This window comes from Falco punctatus (genome assembly GCF_963210335.1).
Source record: "Falco punctatus genome assembly, chromosome: 4".
NCBI classification, from domain to species: Eukaryota; Metazoa; Chordata; class Aves; order Falconiformes; family Falconidae; genus Falco; species Falco punctatus.
The window spans coordinates 87,084,060-87,109,596 of NC_137583.1; the positions used below are offsets into that span (position 1 = coordinate 87,084,060).

Consider the following 25,537-nt stretch of genomic DNA (forward strand, 5'->3'; position numbering starts at 1 on the left):
CTGGTCAGATACAAAGAAACCTTTCAAACCCTAAATTATTACTTAAGTTTCAACAATGATTCCAGCCCATTCTTCTGGCCTTAGTACAAGATGTACAGAGGGTCTCATAACAGCTTTTACTAAATAATCATAAGTTTCTTCAAAATATATTTTTATCCTTCTATATTTCTATTCTATAAAATAACTCTATGAAATCAAATAATCAAAGTCAATCAATCTTAACTTTTTAACAAATCGATAACACTGTTGTCGTATTAATTATCACGTATTTCAATTTAGTTTCCCAAAATATTTTCTGTTTATAATCCTCAAAAGAGCAGCCTCTCCCAGTTTCATATCTTCATTCAGAAGAAACACCTCGTGTCGGTCCCAGTTCATTTGGCACGGGCAGTTCCCTCTCAGTCTGTGGCAGAGGCAGTGTGGCTTAGGCCAGGTATCCCATTCTGCTCCCAGTTGCCATATTTCCTTAGGACTCTCAGACCATTCCCTGTGGTCTGACATTTGTATATTCACTCATGGGATGGAGGTACGGTGGGTGGAAGTAGCCTGATTGACAATAAAATAATATGTCTGAACCAGAGTGCTGTTCTTGGTTGCTGCAAAGATGCATTTGGAAGGAACAGTGCTTACTGCAGACTACGTGAGCATCCTGTTTCCAGTTTTCTCTCTTGGAAAGTCTAGGGGTGGGGAGAAGCTTAGTGATCTACCAGATATTTGTATAGAGCATCTCTGAGGAAATGGTAAAGCTTCAGGAAATGTTCAGTCATGGATAGACCACTTGTATTCCTTGTGCAAAGTATATCTGGGCAGACACTGAGGAGAAGAAGTGTAGTACATTTCTCCCTCATCCAGCTGGAATATTAGAGTTGCAATCTGGTAGTTTTCAATCATAGACGGTTGATTAAAACAGATTTGTTAAAAAGAATTTAAACCAGAATTTACTATAGGTAAAGTGTAAAACAGGACAATTTTCCAACTGATGATTTGGAGAAACTCTCTATATATTTTTAATCAGGAAGGCATTGTTGAACATCAGCAGGAAAGTAATGGCATGGGGTTTATTTTGGAACGGAAATTTGGTCTATTGCTTTGGTCTGTGTTGTGGACAACTAGAAAAAAATGATACTCTAGAGGGTACAGTTGCAATATTTAAGGTAGAAGGAGGTGAAAACCTGTGAGTTGGCTCCTGCCACAGCTGAAGGCAAGGCAACAATATTATACCAGTTATTACTGAGGAATTTTGCTTATCCTCATCAGATTAAATATTGCTAATGAATGAGCAAATAGGAAAGAAATGAAGGAATAGCAATTAATTAGGATGATGAGTAAGAAGGCACTAAGAATACACCAAAACTAATTAGGTAATAATTGGGAAGATAGCCTTCTTTCATAATGCTAACATGTCATATTGCAGTAGTAGTAATAATAATAATTATTATTATTTAAAAAAGAGCAGCATGGTTTTGTATTACTAGGTGACAGTTAACCTCATGTAATTTAACAAATGGGAAGAGAGAGATCCAGATCACTAGACACCTATTAATCTGATTTTAGTAGTCTTACTAAGCTTTTGAAGAATTGAACAGTAGAGTAATCAAATACCTGGAAATAAATGGAAGGTAAAGTGAAGCAGGCGTTTATCAACAGTCAATTGTTCAGGATTAACCTGATCTCCTTCTGATAAAAGCTCCGTAGTTTTTTCTCAGACAAGAAATACAATAGATTTCATTTGTTAGATATCAGTAAAACATTTTATATACTGTAATGATGGAAATTACTAGCTAAACCAAGGAATAGGGGGTTTGAGAGAGGAACTGCAAAGTGAATGGTGAACTGGCAAGTGGAATTGCCTGCAGTTTGGGCTGGTGGAATAACAGCTGGCTGAGACATTAGAGTTGCTCAGAGACCAGTGCCAGAGATGATCCTGTTTAATGCTTCGACCTTGGCTCAAAATTAGGAATATCTTGATGAAATATGCTGACGATATAGATTCAGCCTAGAAAAATAAGCAGAAACATTGGAATGACACCATGGAAATTGTAGTACAGGGGGATGCTGTTGGTAACAAGAACAAGAACTTCTGTTAAAAGATGGAGCTTGTTGGTTGGAAGTGATTGGAAAGAAGGATGTACTGAAGGTATTTAATGTATTGAGTAATCTCAGAATGACATTGAGCCACTATTCTGAGACAATCAGGAAAATGCTATATATCAAGCAAAATAATTTCAGTAAAGAGATACAAAAGTATTGATCAACTCTGAAACATTAGTAAGACCTCCTCCAGAATACTCATTAGATCACAAATGCAAGGGGCAGCAGAGGTACAAGAAAGAACAATAGAAAACCTGTTTTCCAACAGGAGACTTGTTGTCATAAAAATACTGACTGAGAGAACTTATGACTGTTCTTTGCAAAATCAGAGGATATAAATCCCAAAGAAAAACAAGTGTTTTGAAACACAACTCAGTGTTACCAAATAAAATACCAAACAAAACATCTGTAACTCTCTATGGATAAATTTTGCCATGGAAATTAAAAGAAAGTGTATCAAACTTGAAGGGCTGACGTTCTAGACCTGCCTTTCAGAAAAAGTCATAGAGCAAGAAAGTTCTCAAAATGGAGTCAGCAAGATTTCATAAACATCAGTTCTTAAAATCTAGGTGTTCACAATGGGAAGGAACACAACTCAGTGACTAGAAACGTGCTTCCACTTCTCTGTTTTCTGGCAGCTTCTAACTTCAAAGCCTTTTTCAGGAGGGAAGTGTCATTTAGGAGGTTGGGGGTTTGGTTTGGTTTGATTTTTTTTTTAATGTAACGCAGCCTTATGTCTAAAAGGAGACTAAGGAATGGAATTGCCTAGAATCATAGTCTTTTAATCCAAATGAACTGCAAAAAGGGCATGTGTTGGGTTTGAGTGTGTACATTTTTGTGTATACTAAATGATAAGTGTGAAGTAGATCAACGATATGATTGCATAAGTTTAAATAATTTAAAAAATACGAATTTCTTCTGAAGATGTATATGGAAATACATAGGCAAGGTACCTTCTACCTTACCAGTATTCATATCTCACCATCACTCTATGGCAAGAAAAGTATTTGAAATATAATGGACTTTACAGTTAGGAATTTTATTCCTTCTGATACCTCTACTGAATTCAAAGGGTTTTTCTTCTGTAATTTATATATTCCAGTTAAAATTTCCTGTAAACTCTATTATGGTGGGTAAGGTTTGTCCGGAAAGTGGACAGATGAGCAGCAGATAATGTTACAGGAGTTTGCTAATCGATTTAATAGAAAATAAATTTTATAATTGTATTTGATAAAATAAACTAACAGAAAATTGGGGATAGAGGGAGGACTTAAGGAAATGATCCTATATTCTGATTTAAACTCCAGTTAACACTAATATTAAGATATTGTTTAATCCCTTTCTCTGACTACATCATATTTAGAGCAGGGAAAAGCAGATGAGCAAAAAGAAGTTTTGCAGATACAGGGTAAGCTTGCCCAACCTCCATACTAGAAATGCAAAATTAAAATCAGGGAGTTTGCTGAATATCTCTGGGTTTAAGTCTTAATATGCTCCATTACTTTATACAGATAAACATCTGTTTTTCATATTTCCCTAGATCAAATCGTTTACCTCAGTTACATAGTCAATAGTGCAGTATCTCTACTAGTTATGCTACAATAGAAGTAAGTTATACCACACTAAAATGGGAAAGTAGTTGCTAGCATTCTGTATGAGACTATATATAAATAGCTGGCAAAATTCACATAGAAAAATGTTTAGTTTGGTCACTGGAAAAATACTTTTAATGTAATATATGTTCAAATCTAAATTAAGAAAATATATCAAAAGCAGTTATTTTGCAAGGCTGTAAAGACAAAAAACTATATTCAGATTTAGGAACTTTTGTAGATGTTTATTTCGTTGAATAAAGTTACTTTTATGAGATTGCTTTTGAAATGCTGCTGCTTTCTGCTTTTCCTGCTCTTGTACCCACCAGCTATGGATTTATATAAATTGTTAAAGGTTTGGATGTTTAGAATTGTGCTATTATATGCTCTTGTTTTTCTTCTGTGTTGTTGAGAACACAATGGAAAATCATCACCTATTAACCAAATAACAGTAAGCAGCTCAATCTGTTCATTTAGCCTGCCACACTTACAAAACTAAATGAATCCAATTAAACCATGGTGAAAACATATTTTATTGAACTGTGGTAATTGCCTCAGGTAGTTTCACTGTATTTTACTCCAAACCCAAAAATTTTAAATCCCTGTTTCTTGCTTTAGAAAAGCATTTCTTTAAGCACTGTTTTTAACCAAGCCAGTATTTTCTGATATTTTTAAATAAGAATGGGTAGCCTTGAATACTACAGGCTGCTATAGCATTTAAGACATCTATGTTGTGTATATTCTGAGGTACTTGTACTGGCATGCATAAACCCCAAAACCTTTCTGAACCTGAGTATGCAATGTTCAGGTCTCAATTGCAGACCAGGATGTAGATTGCTCTTAGTAGCTGAGTCATGTGTACCGATGCTGTTGAAGCTTGAGGAGGTACAAGACCATAAGTTTATAAGGAGTTTACCCAGACACCTGGGTTTTCAATCAATTGCTACGTGGGAAGGGAAAGCTGTCCTTGACTGTTATTTAATAGAGTGTTGTTAAGTATCACAGGAATATGATTAACTTCAGATTTACCTTAGAGATAAGGATCCTTAATTTTTAATGCATTTATGAAAATATTCTGTTTGTCTATTAGGGAGTCTCCTAATTTTAATTGTTAATGTCATAATAACAAAAGATTAGTTTGTAAATTAAATTTGTTTAACTCAACATGAAAGAAAAGCTCCTTTAGTTCTTGATCAAAAATGCAAAGCTTGTACTGAGTCTAACAAATTTAGTAAGAAAAAGAAAAGATTCTTTGAAATGATATTTGAAAGCCTGTCAAAGAAAAGAAATGTAATAGTTTCAAAGGTGAATGTACGTGGTAATTCCCATTTTTAACTACCTTTGATAGAAAAGAAACTGGCCAAACTCATAATCTTTGAAATCACATTTAGATAATATTTCAAACAATAAATATATGTTCTACTATAACTTTGGTTTTTGCTGTTCCACTTCTTCTTTTTCTTTTTTTTTTTTTTTTCATTCCTTCTGCTCTCCAGCAACATTGTAGCTGGAGAAGAAAAGTAGGTGAGTGGGAGAAAGGTGAACAACACTTGCCACAAATCTCTGTGAAGGAAAAACTCTTACACTGAACATAGTGTTTGTTTTAATAATGCAGCATTAGTAATTTCCAACCCAGCCGGTAGGCAGTCTGCCTCCACTTTATCCAACTGCTGGCAGCAGAAAGATAAATACCAACTCGCTGGCATTCTTTCTTTAACTTCCAGTCAGTTGTGGGGCTGAAGTCCTTGAGGCGTGACACCACCTGCACAGTGGGAGGAGGTGTGACTTGTGATGTTCTTTTTGTTTTGACAGCCAGGTACCAGTCACAGGAGGCTTAGAACCTGAATTTATGATGGTTGAATGTATTCCACCTTTATTGCGTTTTTTTGCTGTTTGTAAAAGGGCTGCAGCAGAGCCTCGATGAATAATCTCTTGTGCAATTGTGTGTTCAGATATAAATTCTGTTAATCTGCCTAAAATAATAAGGATTAATTACTAGACAAGGATATGATACACTGCTTGGGCAGCTTGCAATTTAGCTGGGTGTAAATCTTGATGCTCATTTAGTTTTTTCTTTCTGTCTTTGCATCTCATCCTGACAGGTGTGTGCCCAATCACTGTGAACACGGTGGCAAATGCACCCAGACGTGGGACAGCTTCAAGTGCACTTGCGATGGAACTGGATACAGTGGTGCCACTTGTCATAACTGTAAGCCATTCTGCAGTTTTTAAATTGCAGTGGAGCGGGGAAGACACGGATGTCTTTTGGTTGAAATGAAAAGTCAAAGTCTTCCTCTCTGGTTGTTAAAGATCCTAAAATGTTTGGGGTTTTTTTTAGAGGAGATGTTGGCTTAATCATGCTCCACCTTATCTACATAGGGATAGCACTGTGCTACGCCATGCAAGGGATCAAAGCAGTACAGCCCTCTTAGCTGGGTGTACTGAACACACACATTCTCACCAGTTGCACACTGGAGTTTCCAATGAACACAGTGAATCTGCCTGAAGCTGTTAGGGAGAGCTGCTGGCCACTGCTAGAGAGACACTGGCTCAGGTTGCTGTTCCTGAAGCATGTTTATATACTGATTATTGGCCATTCTGAAATCAAATTATTTATGCTGTGATGGATTTCTCAAATGAGAATATTTCCTATGAGTTCCACATGCCCTGCATTATTAAAGACAGAGAAAACATAAAGGAAAGAAAGGAACACTTGCTCTTTTTGTAGGTTCTGAACAATGTATGCTGAGTCAGGAGTGTTTGTTTTCTTTGTCTTGTACCCTAAGTGTGGGATTTTCATCTGTGAAGTGTATTCTGCATCTTCTAGATAGATTAGAAAACTTATCCATTCCTTACTTATCTCCCTTTTTTCTTTAGCAAACAACTTCTTAATATTAAGGAGAGAATAAAATGCTTCTGAAGGGGTGAAAAGTTGAATCAGAAGCCAGGATTTATAGAAATATAGTTTTAGATTACCTTAACAACAACAATGTAAAATTTTATGAAAATAATAACAGAATTCTTTCATTTTTAACCAAAACTAAACAAACGAAGCAATTTTGACAATTCACAGTTGTCTGGATTTCAACAAAAACTACTCTATTTTTTGAACATTTTCTTAATGGAATAGGGAATCATTTGATATAAAAACTATTAACACATGTATATGTGCACGTGTATGTATTGAATGCCAAAGTTCTCCATGGTCTGTCTACTGAACTGGTAAAGCTGAAAGAGTTAAATGGCAAGCTAACATTTATTAAAGAGAGATATTTAAAGTACCAATACCTGGATGAGAAATTTCATGGGCAGCCCTTTTTCCACCAAGAGTGATTGTGCATAGTGATGGCATGGTTGCATCTAATCTTGGAAAAGAAAACATGGAATTTACAGTGAGGTAATGTTTTTGGTGCAACAAAGAAAAAAATTCATATATTTTTCTGAAAGTATATTTCTTGATCTTTGGCTGATCTGTTACAGGCACTTGGAAAATAGGATTCCTGGGCATGTGATAGGCTGTTAAGATGTTTAACTGCAGAAATACACTGATGGAAGCTGTGTTAAGTATATTTTATCTGGTGAGCCTCTGAAAATAAGTATAATGTTAGAGGAAACACTATCATTTTGGATCCCACAGCCTACCAGCAGTGAGACTGCTGCAGCTGCATTCCCCTAGCTCCAACCAGTAGTGAGTCTGTAAATATATTCCCAGTAAGCATGCTCCTACAGAGTCCATATACAGCACATACACATATATATACATGGCTGGCTGTACAGCTCATAGAGTATACACATGAACACAGCACCAATGGCCCCATCCTGCTCATGTTTCTGGCTGACTGAGCCCACTAGTGACAGCAGTGAACATGCATGCCCACACACAGTGGATCCCTCCAGCAGCTCAGCCCAGACACTCACTCAACCCAGTGGCTCTCCCTGGATTCCAGACTCCACAGCTGCTGATGCCTGGACACTGGATGGCCTGGCAGGGTATTATTTGGGCTCCTTCTCCAGCCACTGTCTGTGCAAAAGTTTCTTAGATAGCTAAGCTTTTGTTTTGTTTCATCTTTGTGTTTAAAGAACCTAACTAGTTCTTACCATGTGTATTAATCCACTTTTAAAAGTCTTCTTTCTTACAAATGAGGGTGAGCAGAAAGTTATTCACCTGATAGTTATTCACCTGTCAGAATATGTGAAGTCTTATGCTTTTCTAAAGTATAGAATTTGATGGCACAGGAATGAGTGAAAACAAAAAATTATAGCATCAAACCATATACTGAGACAACCTTAACTGCCTTTATTGAGCTGGCAATAGCTATCAATATTTACAAGTGCATGTTCCAGTATTAGATACAGCTGCAAATAATGAGAGGATTTGCTGATGTTTGCCAAAGGTTATAGTTACACTTTTCTGAGGTCCAGGGCCTCAGCTCTGCTGCGATGATACTGTCCCTAGCAGTCCTTTCCTCTTTGTGCAGCATGCCTGGGGGTGCAGGCGTGCTCGGTGTGCTGCCATTTGCTTTTGTGTTCTGATGTGTGTGGCAACAGCGGTACAAGAGAGATGCTGGTGGAGGCAGGAAGTTGGACTGATGACGGGTGTGTGGTATAAAAACAGCTGAAAGCAATTTTAAACAACATTGTGGGTTGTGTGAAAGGCTGTAAAATTTAGCAGATGCCATGACTCTATGGAGCAGGAAAGTGTTTAAATGCAGATAGCATTTGTTCAGTACCATTTAACTTAAATATATGATTACTTTACAAAACAAATGGTATCATACTCTGCAGTAAAATATGTATTTCTTTTCTCAATGTATGTTTGCGCAGTGGGTTTAACAGGGCATTTGTCAAAGAGGGTGGAGTCAAGACTATGTTAGTGGGAATGGTAACTCCATAGTTGGTGACTTTCATGAGTTGGGACTTTTGCTGAACTTCATGGAGTAAGCTAATTCTGTGTTACTGAAGGGTTTTTTTCAGTGAATAGATTTTGCTTTGGTCAGGGAATTCGATACATTCCTGAGCTTTTGACATGAAACAAGGCAAGGCTTTGCAGCCTTGACTGAATTTGAGACTGCAGTTCTAGGTTACTTTGCAGTTGAAATTCAAGGACAAACTCAAGGAAAAAACTCAAGTAATGAAACAGAGAAAAATGTTTGCATAAAGTCCTTGTGAATCAAAATGGCTTTGTTTTACACAGGTCTGGTCATAATATATTTGTAGTATAGTAGTGAAAACAGAAATTAGTCTAGAGAGATAGAGAAATATATATTCTGGAGCTGAGACATAATAGAAAGTATAAACCAAAACCAAAGGGCTATAAAAGGAAAAATTTCAAATCAATAATTCTGAAATAGAAACTTTAACTCATATTATCTCTCCAATTGCATAAATCATGTATGTACACGTGCCATTTAAGGATCATGAAATAATCTGCTTTTCAGAATAGGACATTGTTACAGTAAGGCTCTTCATCTTTCAAAGATACACCAAAATCCCCAAGCTCTGTGTGTCCACTTCCTTGTTATTTGTCAGAGGTTTAAGCAGCCATTCACAGAAAAAGATGTCTCTACTCCATTGTAAGTTTTTTCATCTAGCTACAGCTGTGTCCCTGGAGTCCAATGGTGAATGCACCAAAAATACTGGAAAGTTGCGTCTCTCATTGCATGGTAAATACCCTAGAAATCTGCCAGGTTTCCTTTGGCGAACAGATATGCACTGCTCAAGGGAATACTGTGGCCTGGCAAATATCACTCTAGAGCGTCAGTTTTATCATTAGACAAGACTAAATGATAAATGAATGTATTTACGTAGAAATAATGACTTACAGTGATTAAACAGTTTTTCAAAATTAATTAAAAAATAATTATTAGGATTATAATTAAGTATCATTCTTACTAGCTTTATTGCATCAGCTATATTTTATTCCCTGACTAATTGACATTTACAGCCTACCAAAGGCTGACCTGCCATGCAGAGTTCTTCAAACGATATTTTTTTTTCAGAGTACACTAGTAAATTGTTCCTGGAGCCTTTGGAACAGGAAATCATTTTCCTTATTACGTCTCTTCTCTACCATGATCTACGGGTAACACCAGTCTGCTGCACCTTGCACAAGTTAATACATCTAGGTTTAGGTTCAAATGTGCTTCCTGCTGTTTACAGCTGATTTAAAATGGAGTCATATAAATTTACAAATAATGTATGAAGATAAATAATGATCATTCAACCTCTTTGTCTCCAATCTTTAATATATAGCCTAATGCATATTTTCTCTAGAATCTGCATGTAAGAGAAACACAGTAAAGGACTTACAGACTTTACCATGACTATGATGTATCTACCTACTACCTTCTGCACAAACTCTGTTAGATTTAGGAAAAAGTCAAAACAACCTAGTTTGACCATATTTGCCTTCTCTTAATGATTTCCAGTAGCAAAAAGTCCAGTTTAAGATTAATCTTAATTATATCCGTTTTTACTCATATGAGAGACAAGTTCTATTCTTTAATTTCACCTTCAAACACACACTGTCCTTTCTTTTACATGTGTACAGCCCCCATTCCTTCAAGAATGTCGGACAGGAAAGAGTTTGCTTATGAGTCTTCAGTTGTTGCATAAGAGGGACTAGCATCCTGCTCACAATCTGTTGCCTGTTAGTTCTGTAAAAGCAGTAGGAGCATTACTACCGTACACACATTGGTCCCTAGAGGCATTAATTGCATTGGAATAGACAAAGAACACAACTCCATTGAAAAATAACATACACATTTTTTACATTTTTATATATTGGCAATGTGCTGCCAGTTTGATGGTTGTGTTGTTTGGGGTTTTTTTTGGTGTTTTTTTTTTTTTTTTTTTTTTTTTTTTTTTACAAAATGAGTATTTGAGAAAATGAAGTTATTCTTAGTTTCCATATAACAGACCTTGACCTCTGAATTTTCTGGCTTTGTCTTCACATAGATGATTGTGAATAAATGTTACCCTATAATCTGGAATGTGATTCAAAGTAAGCAAAGACTAAAGCACTAATCTCTTGAAATGATAAATACATTAAGTGTCACTGGCAGTCTAATGGGCATTGATATTTTTTGCTGGGAATATTGACCTTTCCCCTAAAATGAAATACTGCTTTAATAATGAGTTTAATAGTATCTAGAAATATATTTTGAGTAAGAATCATTTGTGATTCACATTGTAGAAGCTGTGATAATTTGGATTCCTGATTACTGCCAAAATCTAGAATTTGGCAGAAAAATTACAGAAACCCAAATGTAATCTTCATAGGCTGTGATCTTCAGCAAGACCTCAATCAATTGGTTTGTAATTTATTTTCCTGTATTTCCAAAAATGAGGAAACACCTGAAGCAATAGACTGTCTACATTTAGAGTCTGGATAGGAAAGGATGGTATGGCAGTGATATTTTTCTGTCAGCAGTTTGGGAAATAGTTCCATAGCAAGAAAGAAAACACATAATTTGGAAAAAAAAAAATGCTCTAAGCTTTACTTTAGGAAAAAAAAAGAAAAGAAACTGTACAGATGTATAGTCATCCCAAAGAAGGAAAGTATAGTTTTGCACTTCACTGGAGGCTGGGGGACTTCTAAGAGAAATGTGGTTGTCTTTGTGATCTCAAACAAATTTGTTAGGAGACGTAAAGGCCTTGCAGTTTTACAAGCATATTAATGCATTATTTGATCAGGAAAAAAGTTCTCTCAAGTCACAGATTATGTGTACGGAAGCATTTTCCTTTCTTACAGTTTAATGAAGGGGAAAGTGTGAGTAAAGAATAGAAAAACACTAACAAAAAATGTGTCTGCTGCAATTAAAAATATGCAATGTTGCAGGGTTTCTTACTTGTTTAACCTAGTCTGAGTGAAATAAGCCAGACTGTCCACTGAGGCTAAGGTTGTTTGGGTACTCGTGAATCAGCTTGTATAACTGTGGACACATAAATACACTAATTATTCTCAGGAGAATGTACAGGCAGCCAGAGTGCCTTCAGGCAGCAGCAGAATAATCATCGTCACTAGGTAATCTGAATGTGGAGTGTCATTACAGACAAAACACAGAAAAACCCACTAATTTTTCTACTGTCTGACAAGATGGAAGTGGTGTGTATCATACTGGGTGCTATTGGAAGGCATTTGAAGGACAGTGCAACCATCAGGCACAGTCAACATTGGTTCACAAAAAGAAAGTCCTACCCAACTAATGTAATATCCTTCTACAAGAAGGTCGTCTGCCTAGCAGATAAATAGATGGTGGTAGATGTAGTTTTTCTGAATTTAAGTAAGGCTTTTGATACTGTCCCTCACAGCATCTTTCTGGACTTCTCCAGCTGTGAGATGAAGAGGTAGTTGGTACCCTGGGTGAAGAACTGGCTGAATAGGAGTGTACCCTGACAGCCAAGAGCACAAACTCCATCCTGGGTTGCAACAAACATGTCCATTCAAAGAGGATCAAAGAATCAAACAAAAATGTATCCAAGATGATAAAAATGGAGAGAATTGTTTTTCTTAGTACGTTTTAAAGATAATGTTTCTATTCTGTTCCTTATGACCTCTCCTTAAGATTGGAAGAGTAAATTTATTCAATGAAAAGAAGAAAAAAGATAGGTGCAACTTCCTAAAGAAAGGTACTGAAGTGAAATTTGAACAGTCTTTCACGAAGAGTTGAAGTTTCACAGGAAAGGTGAGAGGGACATCCCAGCTTGCTGGATAGTAAAAAGCTGAAGGATCTGTTTGCATGCAAGAGGCCTAGAGAACGTTTACTAGCTCATTGAAGAAGGAGTGAGTAAAAGAAAGGTGTTTCTGCTGGCTGGGCTTTCCTCATGTTAGTTTTTATTCAGACTGTCAAAGAAATATCCAGTTATTAATTTTCTTTCACATCTTTTGCTCCCAAGGAGGTGACTGAAGTTTGGGTACATATTACCATGCCTGTCCTCTTGGTTAGACCACCCATTTAGTCTTCTGTGAGATGAAGGAACCAAACACAGTTTATATTTTTTTTTCAGATAAAATAATGACAAATATCATAGTGGGCCATTTGATTTTTTGGCCCTCACTTCACATACATAATTCCCAGTATTGAAGAACAGAAGTTTTGTTCAGTACAATGATTTCTAAGGTATATAGAAGGTTATGTGGAATGTCCTTCAAAATGGTATTATAAATACTTTCTAAGTTAGGTTTTCAGAAATCCCCCATTTAAGATTTTATCCCCGTAAATGGTAACAGAAAAAAGATAAAACTATAGCCAAGTCTTGGTCCCATGTCTAACAACATTGAAATTAGTCTTTTTGCATTTGAAATGACTCTGTGCCTCAGCTGGATTGCTGCGTTAGTCTTGAATTTGGCTGTTTCCTCAGTATATCTCCTACCAGTCACTCGCCATGTGGTTTTTTAATAAACCTGGAGGTGAGTCACTGGGAAATGTCTCCTTTGATGCCTGGGATTTAAAGAAGCAGTGCTGGAAGGTCTGACTGGATGGGTCAGGCAGACGAGGAGTTTTTGTACAGCAGTGGCTGAGGACCCCGAGAGCCCCGTTAGACCCTAACTGCCTGAGAGCACAGCAAGGTCCACTCGCCACCCCATGGGTCTGGACACTCATCACCGCTGGAAATGGGGCACACTGCCCTGCCCTCTGCTCTCTTCTGGGCAGGCTCCTGCTGTCCTGGCTGGGCTTCCTGAATGGTCCCTGCGCCTGGCCTGATTTTTCCTCCTGCCTGATGGTCTCCTGGGCTGTCAGCCCTGCTCAGACTTAGCCTGGGGACAGCAGGATGGTGGGATGGCACCCAGTCAGTGAGGGCACAGACTGTGCAGGGATTGTCCGCATCTTATGACTCGCCTTCCTTGCAGGACAGCTCTCGCTGCTTCTGAAATAGAAGTAATGTACAAATGTCCAAAGATTTGCCGCTTTTTTTTTCTTCTTCCCTTCCCTGCCCCCCCCCCCCCAAGCTTTCTGATTAGATTCCAGAGAAGTGGAGGGAGCAATGTATTACAGCTACCACTTAAAAATGCACAGATATACTAGCTTTCAAGCATCGTTTCCTCTGCACATTGTTCCTGGATGCTGCAGTGAGTTACACTGTGGCAGCCAACTGTTATGCTCGTACAAGCCCAGACTTACCCACATCGGGTTTGTGTGTACATCAACATTGTTCGCCACTTTTAATGCTTAATAAGAAGCAAACATTGTCTTAGTTTTCTCCTGCTACTTGCTTGTTTCCTTTGCAGAAAACATGCCTCACTCTTAAGCATTTCTCATCCTTGTATCTCCTGTGTGCACAACTTTTTGAAAGCAAATTAGATCTGTTGATCTAGCTACTAATGAGACCACAGAGTGGATCTGCAGGTATGGTCACAGAACATAAGATCTTGTCACTAAGTCGCAGGAGGTTCATATTGTCCCTGGCAGCTCAGTTCTGTCTCAGGTGAACTTCCATGTCAGTACAATTTCTGACTTCTCCACTGCTATTTACATCTCGGCAGTTTATTTAAAACTAGCCATCCCAACAGTGGTCTTTACACATGACAGTATGCATGTCTCCTTTTTAGAATATAAACTGAAACCCCTAACACCTCTTGCACAGCTCACTAAACACTTCATGGTGAGGAACGGCTTTTGTCCTCTACCAGGCAAGATTCTATTAGAGCAGAAACTTGGATAAGAAATGGGAGACTGCGACCCACCACCAAACCTGCTGTTCAGCTCTAGTCATCTTATTTGTCAAGAGCTCTTGTTAACTTCCGTGGCAGTTTTATTACAGCCAGGCTAATGGCATTGAGTCCTGTCAGCACTGAGCCTTGTGAGCTTTATAAGGAAAAGCAGATTTTAATTAAAAACACCAATTAAAATCTATTTTGAACCAGTAAAGTAAAACCTGTTGCTTCCCTCTTCTTTCTTTAGTTCTCTGTTCTTTTTGCTTGGATGTTGGTAAGATAATGAGTGAACCTTATAAATTTGTGTTTCATGTGTGAACTGTAGGAAAAAACCTGTCAGAATGACATAGAGGTCACAGATAGGATACCGTAGGAAATTATTTCTAATAAGATAAATCTCTGACTTGTGCATCTCTGTTCATAACTCTTATTGTTTTTACCATTGATGGCTTTCAGCCTTTGCATGCTCTGAGTTGCTTAGAAGTTTGTAAAAGTCAGTTTAAGTTGGTTGGTTTGGGTTTTTTCCCCCCAGTGAAATGGTATTACCTTTTAAAATCTTTTTCTAATGTTAAATTCAGGTTTTGATTTCTTGTGTAAAATATATAGGAAAAAAATATTTAGGAAAGATTTATCATTTCTGTCATACCTGGCTATCAGAAAAATTATGGGGACTTTTAATGTGATTAAATAATAACAATGATTTAATATAACTAAAGGGGGAAATGCCCAGTGTAACAGGGTTATGCACCCAGTATTAATAATGAAAGGACACTTTTAATTTTTGAAATAAAGTTCTCAATTGTTAAAAGATGTGGGGAAGGGGGAAGGCAAAACATACTAACTTTTTTGAATAGGTAATAGATTTGCTATACTTACAACTTTGATAATTTGAGCTAAGTTGATGGGTAGTTCATATCTGAGTTGGTTTAGTACTGTGTTCCCTATGCAGCCCTTAAGACCAAAACAAATTCTTTTTTGGGCATTGAAATATTACATTGTCCTTTCGTGTCTGAGGGTTTACCAAATCCTTTCTCCGTAATCTTTCTAAGCTTAAGCATGTGAGCATATTTCTTAGATGATTTTCTCCAATTTGAAGATATGGAAGAACCATAAATACTTTTGTGCTCAGAAACTGTACTGCTTAAGGCATTCTTGTGAAAGAATATTCTATTCCAAAGACAGGAAGAATGCTGCTTTTTAATACACTTCAAGTGGAAGATACAGCCTAGTCGGAAACATCCTATATTTTGAGAAGGCTTGGCACAGAACTGTGTTCCCCTTCAGCTGCTCTGCAGGGATTTGTGTGCAAGGCTGCAACAAACTCTCACCTTGACATTTCTGAATGTTTGCCAGTGAAACATGATGTTTTAGTAAGCAGCATCTTGCACAAGCAAATCTTGGATTCCTGATCTGGGCCTTCTGCAGAAAGCAACATCACGATAAGTGCTGCAGGAGAGGAGCTGTACATGTGTAAGCATCTTGTTTGAGTGAGATTGAGTACAGGTCCAGCAGCCCATGGGACAGGGATTTACAGAAGGCTGCCAGCTCTTGCACTGAATTCCCAGTAACAAATTGAGAATTTCCATAAGTAAACTGGGCAACAATATGAACAACATACCAGGCTGAGGGTCTGCAGCAGAAAGCTGGCATTTTAATGCGTGTAATGCCCATTAACGTTGTTCATGGAAGACAGATGGTTTGAATTATATGAAAGAAAGAATGAGAAATAATACTGGAAACTCAAGCTGCTGGGTTTTGCAAATATGAGAGGAGCTTTCAGTAGGGCAAAACTTCAGTTACTGCCCTTCCCCCCATCCTCAGGTGTTAGAGGTGATTTGCCTCATTTGGGCTGATGGAGGGCAGCTGTGGTGGCCTGCACCAGTGCTTTTGAATTCAAAAGCTGCTGGCTTTTGAAATGCTCCCTGGGGACCCCTGCTTTAAAACTCTGTATTTGTGACCTGAGGTAAGTAAAGTAGATTCCAGGAGGTGAATAATGCTGTGTTCAAGCTCGGCAGTGTGGATGTGTGTCTGAGCAATGCTGATCTTGGAGTAATAGGGGAAAAAAGTGAGGTGGAATTTCTGAAATCTCTAGAAAAAAGCTTTTGTCTCGTCTGCTCTTGGTAACCTCTGAGAAAGTGCTTCCAACAGTGGGTTGTTCTCAGCCAGTGATGTTGGTATCAATTTATTCTTTTTCTCTTTTCCCATACTCTGTGTCTGAACTAAACAAATGCTCAAAATTGCTGCATGTGCTGCAAACCCTCATTTCTGGGATATTTGTCTCTGCTGTTAAGAATAGATGTTCCCAAAGCCTGTTTATAAAGAAACTGCTTTTGTTTACAGAAGTTTATTAAAAGGATCGTATAATCAATATGTTAGTTTCCTTAAGAGGCTAATCTCTTTTCCAATAACGCGTTTCGAAGGAAATGTCATCATAATTTATAATAGTCTTTGTGAATTCATCTTCTATTATTTATTACATGTTTTCAAAGGATTTAACATAATGCGTTTCTTTTCTAGGGTTGCAGACTATTATTGAATTACCTTTTTTTATTAAAATGTAAATTTTAAAATGAGGGTGAAGTTGTTTGGTTTAGTCTGAGATCTTAATTTGATTTTTCATGTCAAACATAGAGGCCCCAATTCCTGCAAAATGGGGAAAAGAAAAGCTTTGTACTCTGTTAATATTTTATTTCTTTTTTTTATGTTTGGGGCTGTTGCAGTTTTGGGGTTTTGTACTCCAATACTTATTCTTTAAAAAATCATCTTGTTCTTAGTTTTGGTGTCATAAGTTATAGTTAATTCAGCTCTTACTAATTTATTATCTACTATAACTGAGAACCAGGTGTTTATGAAACACAGGCTGTGTAATAAATTGGAAGCAACTTGCGTTTTTATTGTAAGTAAATGGATGGAGTCTGTCTTCAGGACAGAGAGGGCTGTAGCTCCAAAATGAGCAATAGCATCAGTACTGTTTGGTGAAGGTTAAGCGCAGAAAATGAGCATTAGGATGCAAAGCAGAATATGAATAGTCAACCAGCAGTAATTATGTTGAAATTAAAAAAAAAATCAGCTGGAAATAACTCTGTCAGTTGAGGTGTGTGAGGCTGCAATTTGGTTTTGGGTTTTAGCTGTTCGTGCAGTTGGGCTGTTTATATGTAGCTTTAGCTTAGAATCAAGTGCCATCAGTTTTCAAGCCAATTTTCTACTAGGTGGGGGAAAAATATTTGGGATCCAGTGCAATAACAGTATGAAGTCAGGATCTAATTCAGAGCATTTTCAGTCCCTTAAGATGATGATTCAGTTAACACATTTAAAACTACCCAAGCAACGTGCCTGAATTGCAGCCTGTGTTTGGTAAAGCTTAGGTATTAGATAAGTTTTTTTTTGTGGGCAACTGTATCCTGTGCTCTATTGCTGTTCAGAATGCACAACCAAGTATTGTTTCCAGGGGGCAGTTAAAAGAGAACGTGTAATTACGACTAGATAACTTTAAAACAGCTCATGTATGCTGTAAAATCAGAGTCAGAATTAACCATAACCCAAAAAGGACTCTGCATGTAAAGACCTGAAAATTAATCAGATTAACTTTTCCATTAAGACTATCTAGCATACTGCTTACTTGACTGTTAAAACACTTTAACTGAAAAAAAAAAAAAAAAAAGCATTAAGGTGCTGATATTAAAATCCATTGATAGCCATTAGAAAGATGAAAAAAAAATTTGAAGTCACTCTGTAGTTCCAGGTTTCTCAGACATGTGAGAGAATGAAGTTGATGCGGAGTTCAACTGTAAAGGTGCACTGTAGTCAAAGTAATGAGAACTTCTTTGGATGTACATGCAGATATTTTTTATCTCACCACATATTTTTTTTAAAGATATATAAGAAACCTAAACTATGGGGACATACTGTATTTTTTTAGTTATGTTTGCCGTTATAATGGCAGTATGTAACAACAGATAGCCAGTGTTATCTAGGGCTTGTAGCATTCCCATGTACATCACCTAGTGTAGAAAGATTTGATAAATTCTATGTTGTAATGAATTTTCCCATGTGTGAAAGGCAGTATGATCAATCTGATAGGACTGTGGATTGAGAATTAGCATACTTAAATTAGTCCTTTTTGTTAGCATTTCCCAGTGATGTAATTTGGGGGCAAGTTATTTCTCTTTTTCACTTGTGTGGGTTTTTCTTCATTTGTGGGGTGTTTTTTTTTTTTTCCCCCCTCAGTTATACAATGGGAATAATGATGCTCTTTGTAAGTGCTTTGAGACTTAAGAAAAACACCACAAGCAGAAGAGCTATTTGAAAATATGAGAAGAAAGCTTGCCAAAAAAGCCCCCAAACCCCATCTTTTCATTCCAAAAGTTTAATGAGAACAGTTGATCAGTGTAATATCAGACCCTCATTTATCATCTACCACACTGGGAACATGCTAGGTTGGTTGAGCTAATGTTTTAATTCAAAAACTCATTTTGAAAAAGCATACTCTTCCAAAACATTATGAAACTGTTCCTTGGTTTCCTGTAATCCCACAGTTTTTCCTGGAAGGGTGGATGATCTTTCAAAAGCTACTCGCCACCTCCAGTTGCTGCCTCATAACAGTGTTGCGTTGTTTGATCCTGCAGGAATGTGTAAGCTACTCGGGCTACAGGTAGAAGTACAACAGAAAGAAAAGACACCCAAAGGGCTTTGTACTTCTCCCTGTGTATGTGAGAGGGGAAAGGGGCACAGTAAGGGCTTTGCCTGCCCTGGGTAATCTGCTGGAGAAAGCAGAGGCTTTGCAGTCAAATGTCATTATCGTAGGTATAAGACTGATGGCCAGTTACCCCAGTGTGCCTGAGAACTGAATTGCCAAGCCTGCCTATGCAGGAGCCACCCAGCTGTTCTGGAATGCCACCTTGAAAATGCAAAATTATATGGAGGCAGTTGGATTTAATCCTGAGGTGGAGGAGAAGCAGTGGAGCCCCTTTTCTGCAGTGGACTGCTTGGGGTAGAACCCTGAAGAGTCTTTTTAATCAGACTTCCCCTGCAAGGTACCATCACATCATTAGAGCTGACCCTTTTGGGTAGCTTCGTAGATTTTGTCCAGGGACAAAAGTGATTTCTTGAGGGATGTGCTTATGTTTTGTGCCTGATAGCAAGGGGAGATAGTATTGTATTGTACTTCTGCCGATGAGATTAAAGGCTGATCATCTCTCAGGCCTGGCTGGCAGCTCCGGCAGAGTGTAGCAGTAGTCTTTTGTCACAACCTGAAGCCATGAGGACTGTTGCACTTGTGAGAGAAAATGGAGAACAAGGATAAGGAAAGCCAAAATACAGACATTCATGCAAAGGGTAACAAAACATGGCAGATCAGTTTCTTACTGCTTTCTTTGCTCTATAGCATTATTTCATGTGGTTCATATGGGATAAATGGGCATTTTTAAGTAGAGTGAAGCCCTGATATACTTCTTAGGCTTTGTATGCTATAATTTGCCTTAATACCTAGTATAACAATGCTTATCTTTACAACAGTTGGTGTGTGGCTCCAGTAGTAAATGAGCATAGAGAATAATTATTGGCAGCTCTCTTATGACACTTCTGTGTGGATGGCATATATTCCAGAGGGTATTTTTTTAATACAGCTTGGTTCTTGTTTATGAACACTGCTTTCCTCAAATATCATTATATTCATTTTTCCAGTATGCTCAATTTTCTTTACAGTGGAAGTTTTTTGCAGCTCTGCATGCCTGCCTTAGGAATCAATTGTCCACATTTGTCACAGCACTCTCAAACTATCAAGCTGCAACAAGGTCTTTTACCATCTCATGCCAGCACACTCTTCATGCAGTCCCTCTGCTGCCTTCTCCTCATCCAGGGCCCACTCTCACTTCTCTTGCTTCTTCCTCTCTCTGCTTCTTCCTCGGCTTCTCTCTCTTCACTGGCTCTCAACCACTTCACTTAACCAGCCACACCTGCACCTTATCTACATCGCCCAACCTGCTGCCCCCGAAGCCAGCCCACAGTTGTATATTATCAATGCTAATTAACCCAGTTTCATTCCACTACACACATTGACCTTTTCACGCAGGGGCAAAAACAGTTATTTATTTTTTTGCAGTTTTAATATGGTGGGGCTTTAAGCTTTACTCTCCTTTCCAATATGCTGTAATTTAAATGAAAGACAAAGCAGGGCAAGTTGTAGGACCAGAATCTGTTAGCAGAAGTAGGTGTTTGGTATCAGTCACACTTCATAACTGTGGCTTTACAATTTCACCTTAGGTTAGATGGCTAATAGTTATTGTGGCTAATAGTTATCTTGGCTTGGCAAGTCTTCTGGAAGTAGTAATGACAGGTTATTATAACTCCTTAAATATTTTACTGAAGCCTGTGGAATCCTCTAGGTATGTTTACTTTTAGCTAAATTTACAATAACATGGAAGATGCTACTGTTCCATAAACATCAGGTTTGTGCTGATATTAGTAGAAGTACTTAAGTGTGTTGTAGTTTGTAGTTCTTTTTTCTCAGTAGAAGTCTTAGCCATACTACTTGCATGTACTTAGGTACTTAGCTGACATTTAGCACTATTCATTTTATTGTACTGGAACCATACAGTCTGTCTTTGAATCTCATCCCACAAAAATTTTTAAGCTGTGTATCCTTATGTAGCTTTTACATTAAGTCATTTATCACATCCATGTTCCCTAATCACTTGTTTAGAAAACTTGAGATTAAATTTTTTTGAGTCTGTGGTTGCTGTATTTTATATGACATGTTTTCAATATGCTTTTAGGTTCAGAAGGAGCTAGTAGATGATCTAAAGCAGAGAGGAAAACATAACATGGTGTTTGTCACTTTTTTTTATTTTTTTTATATCTGCCACTGGTACTTCAGAGCATTACAAATATCACTGCATTTCTCAGATTCATGCACAGGCCAACTGAGCTACAAGGAGTTCTTTTAACTTTCTGAAATTCTTAACTATGCCTCTCGTTTTCAAACCCACTTGTTTTCCCCATTTTCATGTTTCTCAAATTCTTTGTTGTTGTCTATCAACTTCAACAGTTTGTTTCCTCCTTTTGTCATTCCTTCTCTAATCATCTGCTCTGATTTGTTTCCTCTTTTCTCAGTACTTGTATTTGTTTTCTTCCAGCAATTTTGATTGATGATGGATTGACCATCATCAAACACACTCTGCAGATTAGAAAGCTCTGCTGGACAGAAGCTGGGAGCTTCAGCCAGGTCTTGATCGTTTGAACTACTTGTCAAGCTGTACGATAATAATCACAGAGAAGGTAGATGTGTGGAATATCAGTGTAGCTGAGTACAACCCACAGAATCAAGGCTCTGTTAGAAGTTAATTGCAACCATAAATAAAAGGAGAAATGGCCACAGAAGATAAGTCCTGTATTCTGACCTACTATCATGTTTGAAATGTAAATGCTGTGCAGTATTTTCTGTTAGAAGAAAACCTGTCTTGCCAGACTGAGCAATCCAAAAGAGGTGATGCTGCTGCAGCTCAAATCCTGGAGCCTACCAATAGCAAGGCTAAAGATGTATTCCCAGCAGGGGCGCACACATGTGCTACATATATACATGGCCAGCCACACAGCTCGCAGACACTCAGTGCACCCACACAAACACAGACAGCACCAGCAGCCTCACCCTGCTTCCCACTCTGGCCGAGCAGGATGGAAGTCCATGAGAAGCAGTGTGTGTACTTACGTGTGCTTATATACAAGCAGAATCTCTCAAGCAGCGGGGATCAGGCACATAGGGGTTGTACATCCTGAGGACAGAAACTGGGGAGACTGGAATCAAAAGCCAGCTACTGGGAAAACTAAGGCAGCAGTTCTACTCCAGTTACTGGTAGGGCCAGTTGCATGCACCCCCCCTAGAGCGGGCCAGGGCTCCCCTGGCCCCTGCAGCTGACACTGCTGTGCTTCACCCCTTTAGACACCAGGTGCTCTTATGTCCAGAGCTGACCCATAAAGACCCACTCACCCCTACTTGCTTCCAGGCCACTTGACTTGCTTGCTGGCTAGTCCAGCTTGATCTTGGCTAGTCATCACACACTCCTACACCTGTGCTTGCTCCAGTGCCTGGTGCTGTGGGCACAGGGGCCCTCTGACCTGGGTTCTGACCCCAGCTGCTGGCATCCACACCCACATACACGCAAGTGCACACAGGATCAAAAGCCCCTGGCCTAGGAAAGAGTTAGAAAGGAATTTAATGAGGAGGTGGGACAGACTGCACTGATCAGATGTAGGGCACAACCAGGCAAGCATACTGATCAGATGTTTACACTTACCCTTCCTTTTCTGCGCTTCTTCCTCCTCCAAATCACCTACCTCTCTTTTCCTGCCTTTAGTTCTGCCTCTAAATGTCCATTGTTCCAGTGAGATCCCACCCCTAGGCAGCAACCCCTTAGAACGGTATTGGGGAGAGCTGTTCCCAGTGACTCATGGTGGTGGGTTCTGTGCCCGGACACTAGAGCCAAGGCTGTGCTGGGATAGCCCCAGGCAGGTTGGTTGTTGCTTGGGAGATCTTGATTTGGGTCCCTGTCTGGACTCGTGCAGATGGGCCTTTGATGGGCTGTTGGCTCCTGTGATGGACCTGGGAGAAGCCTGGCAGGGTGTTATTTGGGCTTCTTCCCTGCCACTGCATCTCTGAGCTCCTCTGTGGGTGTGCAGATGGGCTTATTTCACAGAACCTGACACTTTCCCCATATTCTCATCCCCTCAGTAAATAGTCTAAATTAATGCTCCACAGTGCTGCTGAACAAAGTGTGTGCCAAGCAGAGCAACCTCTAAGGTATCCATCTAACATGGTACTAATTTCACAGCTCATCCATTATGTGGAAAAGATGTGAAAATGATTTCCAGAAAGTTGCCAGGACACCATCATTCCCAATTGAAACTATTGGAGAGAAAACATGAAAAAAGGGACATAGAGCAGATGTTTCTGCTGATATTTTTATGGCAGTGTAAGAACTTGAATTCTGTTGGCATTCTGAGTTGCTTAGTGATTAATGGAAATGACAAAGATGATGCATTGGTTCTAAATTGGTGTCATGCTGATAGAGGACATTTTGATTGAGATAATGCAAGTACTGATATGAGCATTTGTTTTTGTAATGCTTTACTTTTTTTCTGTTGCTGGAAATCGGTGCTCAGCTCCTCTGGAAAACCCACTATTTAGTCTGTGTGTACAGCAGTTGTTTTCATAGGAAAGGTGCTGTTTGCTGGTGTGTCGTTTGGTTTTGTTCTTTTCAAACAAAAACTTTTAATATGAGTTTTTAAGGAATCTTATTTTATATGACCAGTACTTTTGTTAATTACTTTTATTAACTTGAGAAGTTTTACTCCAGTAAAACTTGTATTGGATAAGTACAGCCAAGCAAGTTACTGTATTTGCCTTCACAGGATTACTGGTTGTGATGGGGTCAGATATAAAACTGTCTGGAGAACTAGGGTGGGGAGGAGGGGGGACAGGGGAAAGAAATGGTGACAATGACAACAACTGTGCAGGCCTGTAAAAATAAGACTTAATGACAGTCCTAGAAATGAGCAGGAGAGTCATGCATTTTGGGATTAATAATACTAATGACACTATAATCTCTTGTAAAGCTGTGTAATGAGAGCCTCTGTGCAGCTGAGCATTGCTCAGCATTGATGAGGAAGTTCAGGTCTTAAGACAGATAGAATGCTGTGATATCCAGAGCAGGGAAGAGCCAGCATGAACTCGGTGGGGAAAAATCCTTGGGTTTAATCTGTGTTTTTGCTATTTGTAGCCACTCACAGGCATCCTGTATTAAAATAAGACTCCAGGTATTTCTGTAACTTTGACCTAATTTTACCAGCGTTGCGTCCCTCACCTTGGCCCTTGTGTAAGTCACTGAGGTTTCCATTTGTGTATCTCTGTGCACTTCAGAGTGCAACCAAGCAGTTGTATTGCACAGCTGGGGAGGTGTAAATCCAGGGCTGTATCTTGTCTCCTCTGTTCCATTGCCCTGGCAATACAAATTCAGTGGGACTGGGAGTAGAAATCATATTTTTCCTGTAGGGGTATGGATTTATTAAACTTACATTTTTATACCAACCTTCAAGCCTTTCATATGGGAGGGAGGCATAGGAGGGAAGAAAGGGGCAAGATGATATTGGCAGTGTTCCTGTTGTTTCTCAGCTGGAGAAGATTCAAACAAGCTGCAGGCAGCTCTGAAGCTTTCTGTGGCTGGGACCAGTGTGAGATCAGCACAAGCGCGGTGAATATCTGACAGTTTCTTTGACCATCTTCCCCCTCAGGTGCCGTACCCAGTAATGCATTACAGCTATACAAATGTGCCAAACCATCCAGATTTCAAATGATAGCGTGCCATACGTGGAGATGTTTGGCATGACTTCTACTTGTGTATCCTTGAATGACTTAGTTCTCAAAAGCACCTCGTTAAAAACTGATGTCTAATAATACTTCTTTCTTGTGATGTCTGTAGGCTGACACTTACAAGAATGCTAATTGCCTAATCTATGGCTTATAATTTGAAATCACTGCTAAAATTGTTTAAAAATCCATCTTAGATCGGCCATTTCGATTTAAATTCATTTCTCTTTGCCCTGCCTCCCCCAGCCCAAAACAGAGAAAGAAACAGAACCCCTTTTGGTTTTGCCATAAATGGGATGGTTTTCATCTGTATTCATAGCAAATACCTGGATTGCAATGCTGTGTGGTAACTGAAATTACAGTTTTCACCCCCATGGCAGTAATTTTCTTTGTTATCCCCGTGGCAAATAAAGTCATGCTCTATTTCTTATCCTGATGGCAACCCAGAATTCTGCTTTCTTCCTTTGTTACCACAATGGTAATTGTCTTGTTTGTCACTGACATGAGTGAGCCTAGAGTCAACTTGACACAAAACTGGCAAATTTCCACATATCTTATTATTTTTATTTTTTTCTTCTTTTTTAATTTCATTTCTGTTTCTACAGGGCATATGTGAATATTGCACTAATAATGAGATTCCTTTATAAGTTCATTAGCCCACAGTAGGAGGCAGAGGGAAAGCATGAGGCAGATATAGCAGCTGGGAAGGTGGCGATCCATAATTTTGGAGCTTTAAGAAGGCTGAAGCTTAGATCAATGGCAGCAGGGAGAAGGCTTATGCTCAGGCACAAAGGAGTTTTGCTGTGTTGGAAAGTTTTAGTGGCATGACAGCCAATG

General features: G+C 38.7%; 1 protein-coding gene across 1 annotated transcript in view; it reads left to right on the forward strand.

Annotated features, from left to right (window-relative positions):
• Positions 1-25,537, forward strand: part of CNTNAP2 (contactin associated protein 2) — a 1,227,711-nt gene that overhangs the window by 822,321 nt on the left and 379,853 nt on the right. Inside the window, exon 12 of the mRNA XM_080386067.1 lies at positions 5,786-5,892. Within this exon, the coding sequence (XP_080242193.1) occupies positions 5,786-5,892 (107 nt within the window). The remainder of the gene's footprint in view (positions 1-5,785; positions 5,893-25,537) is intronic.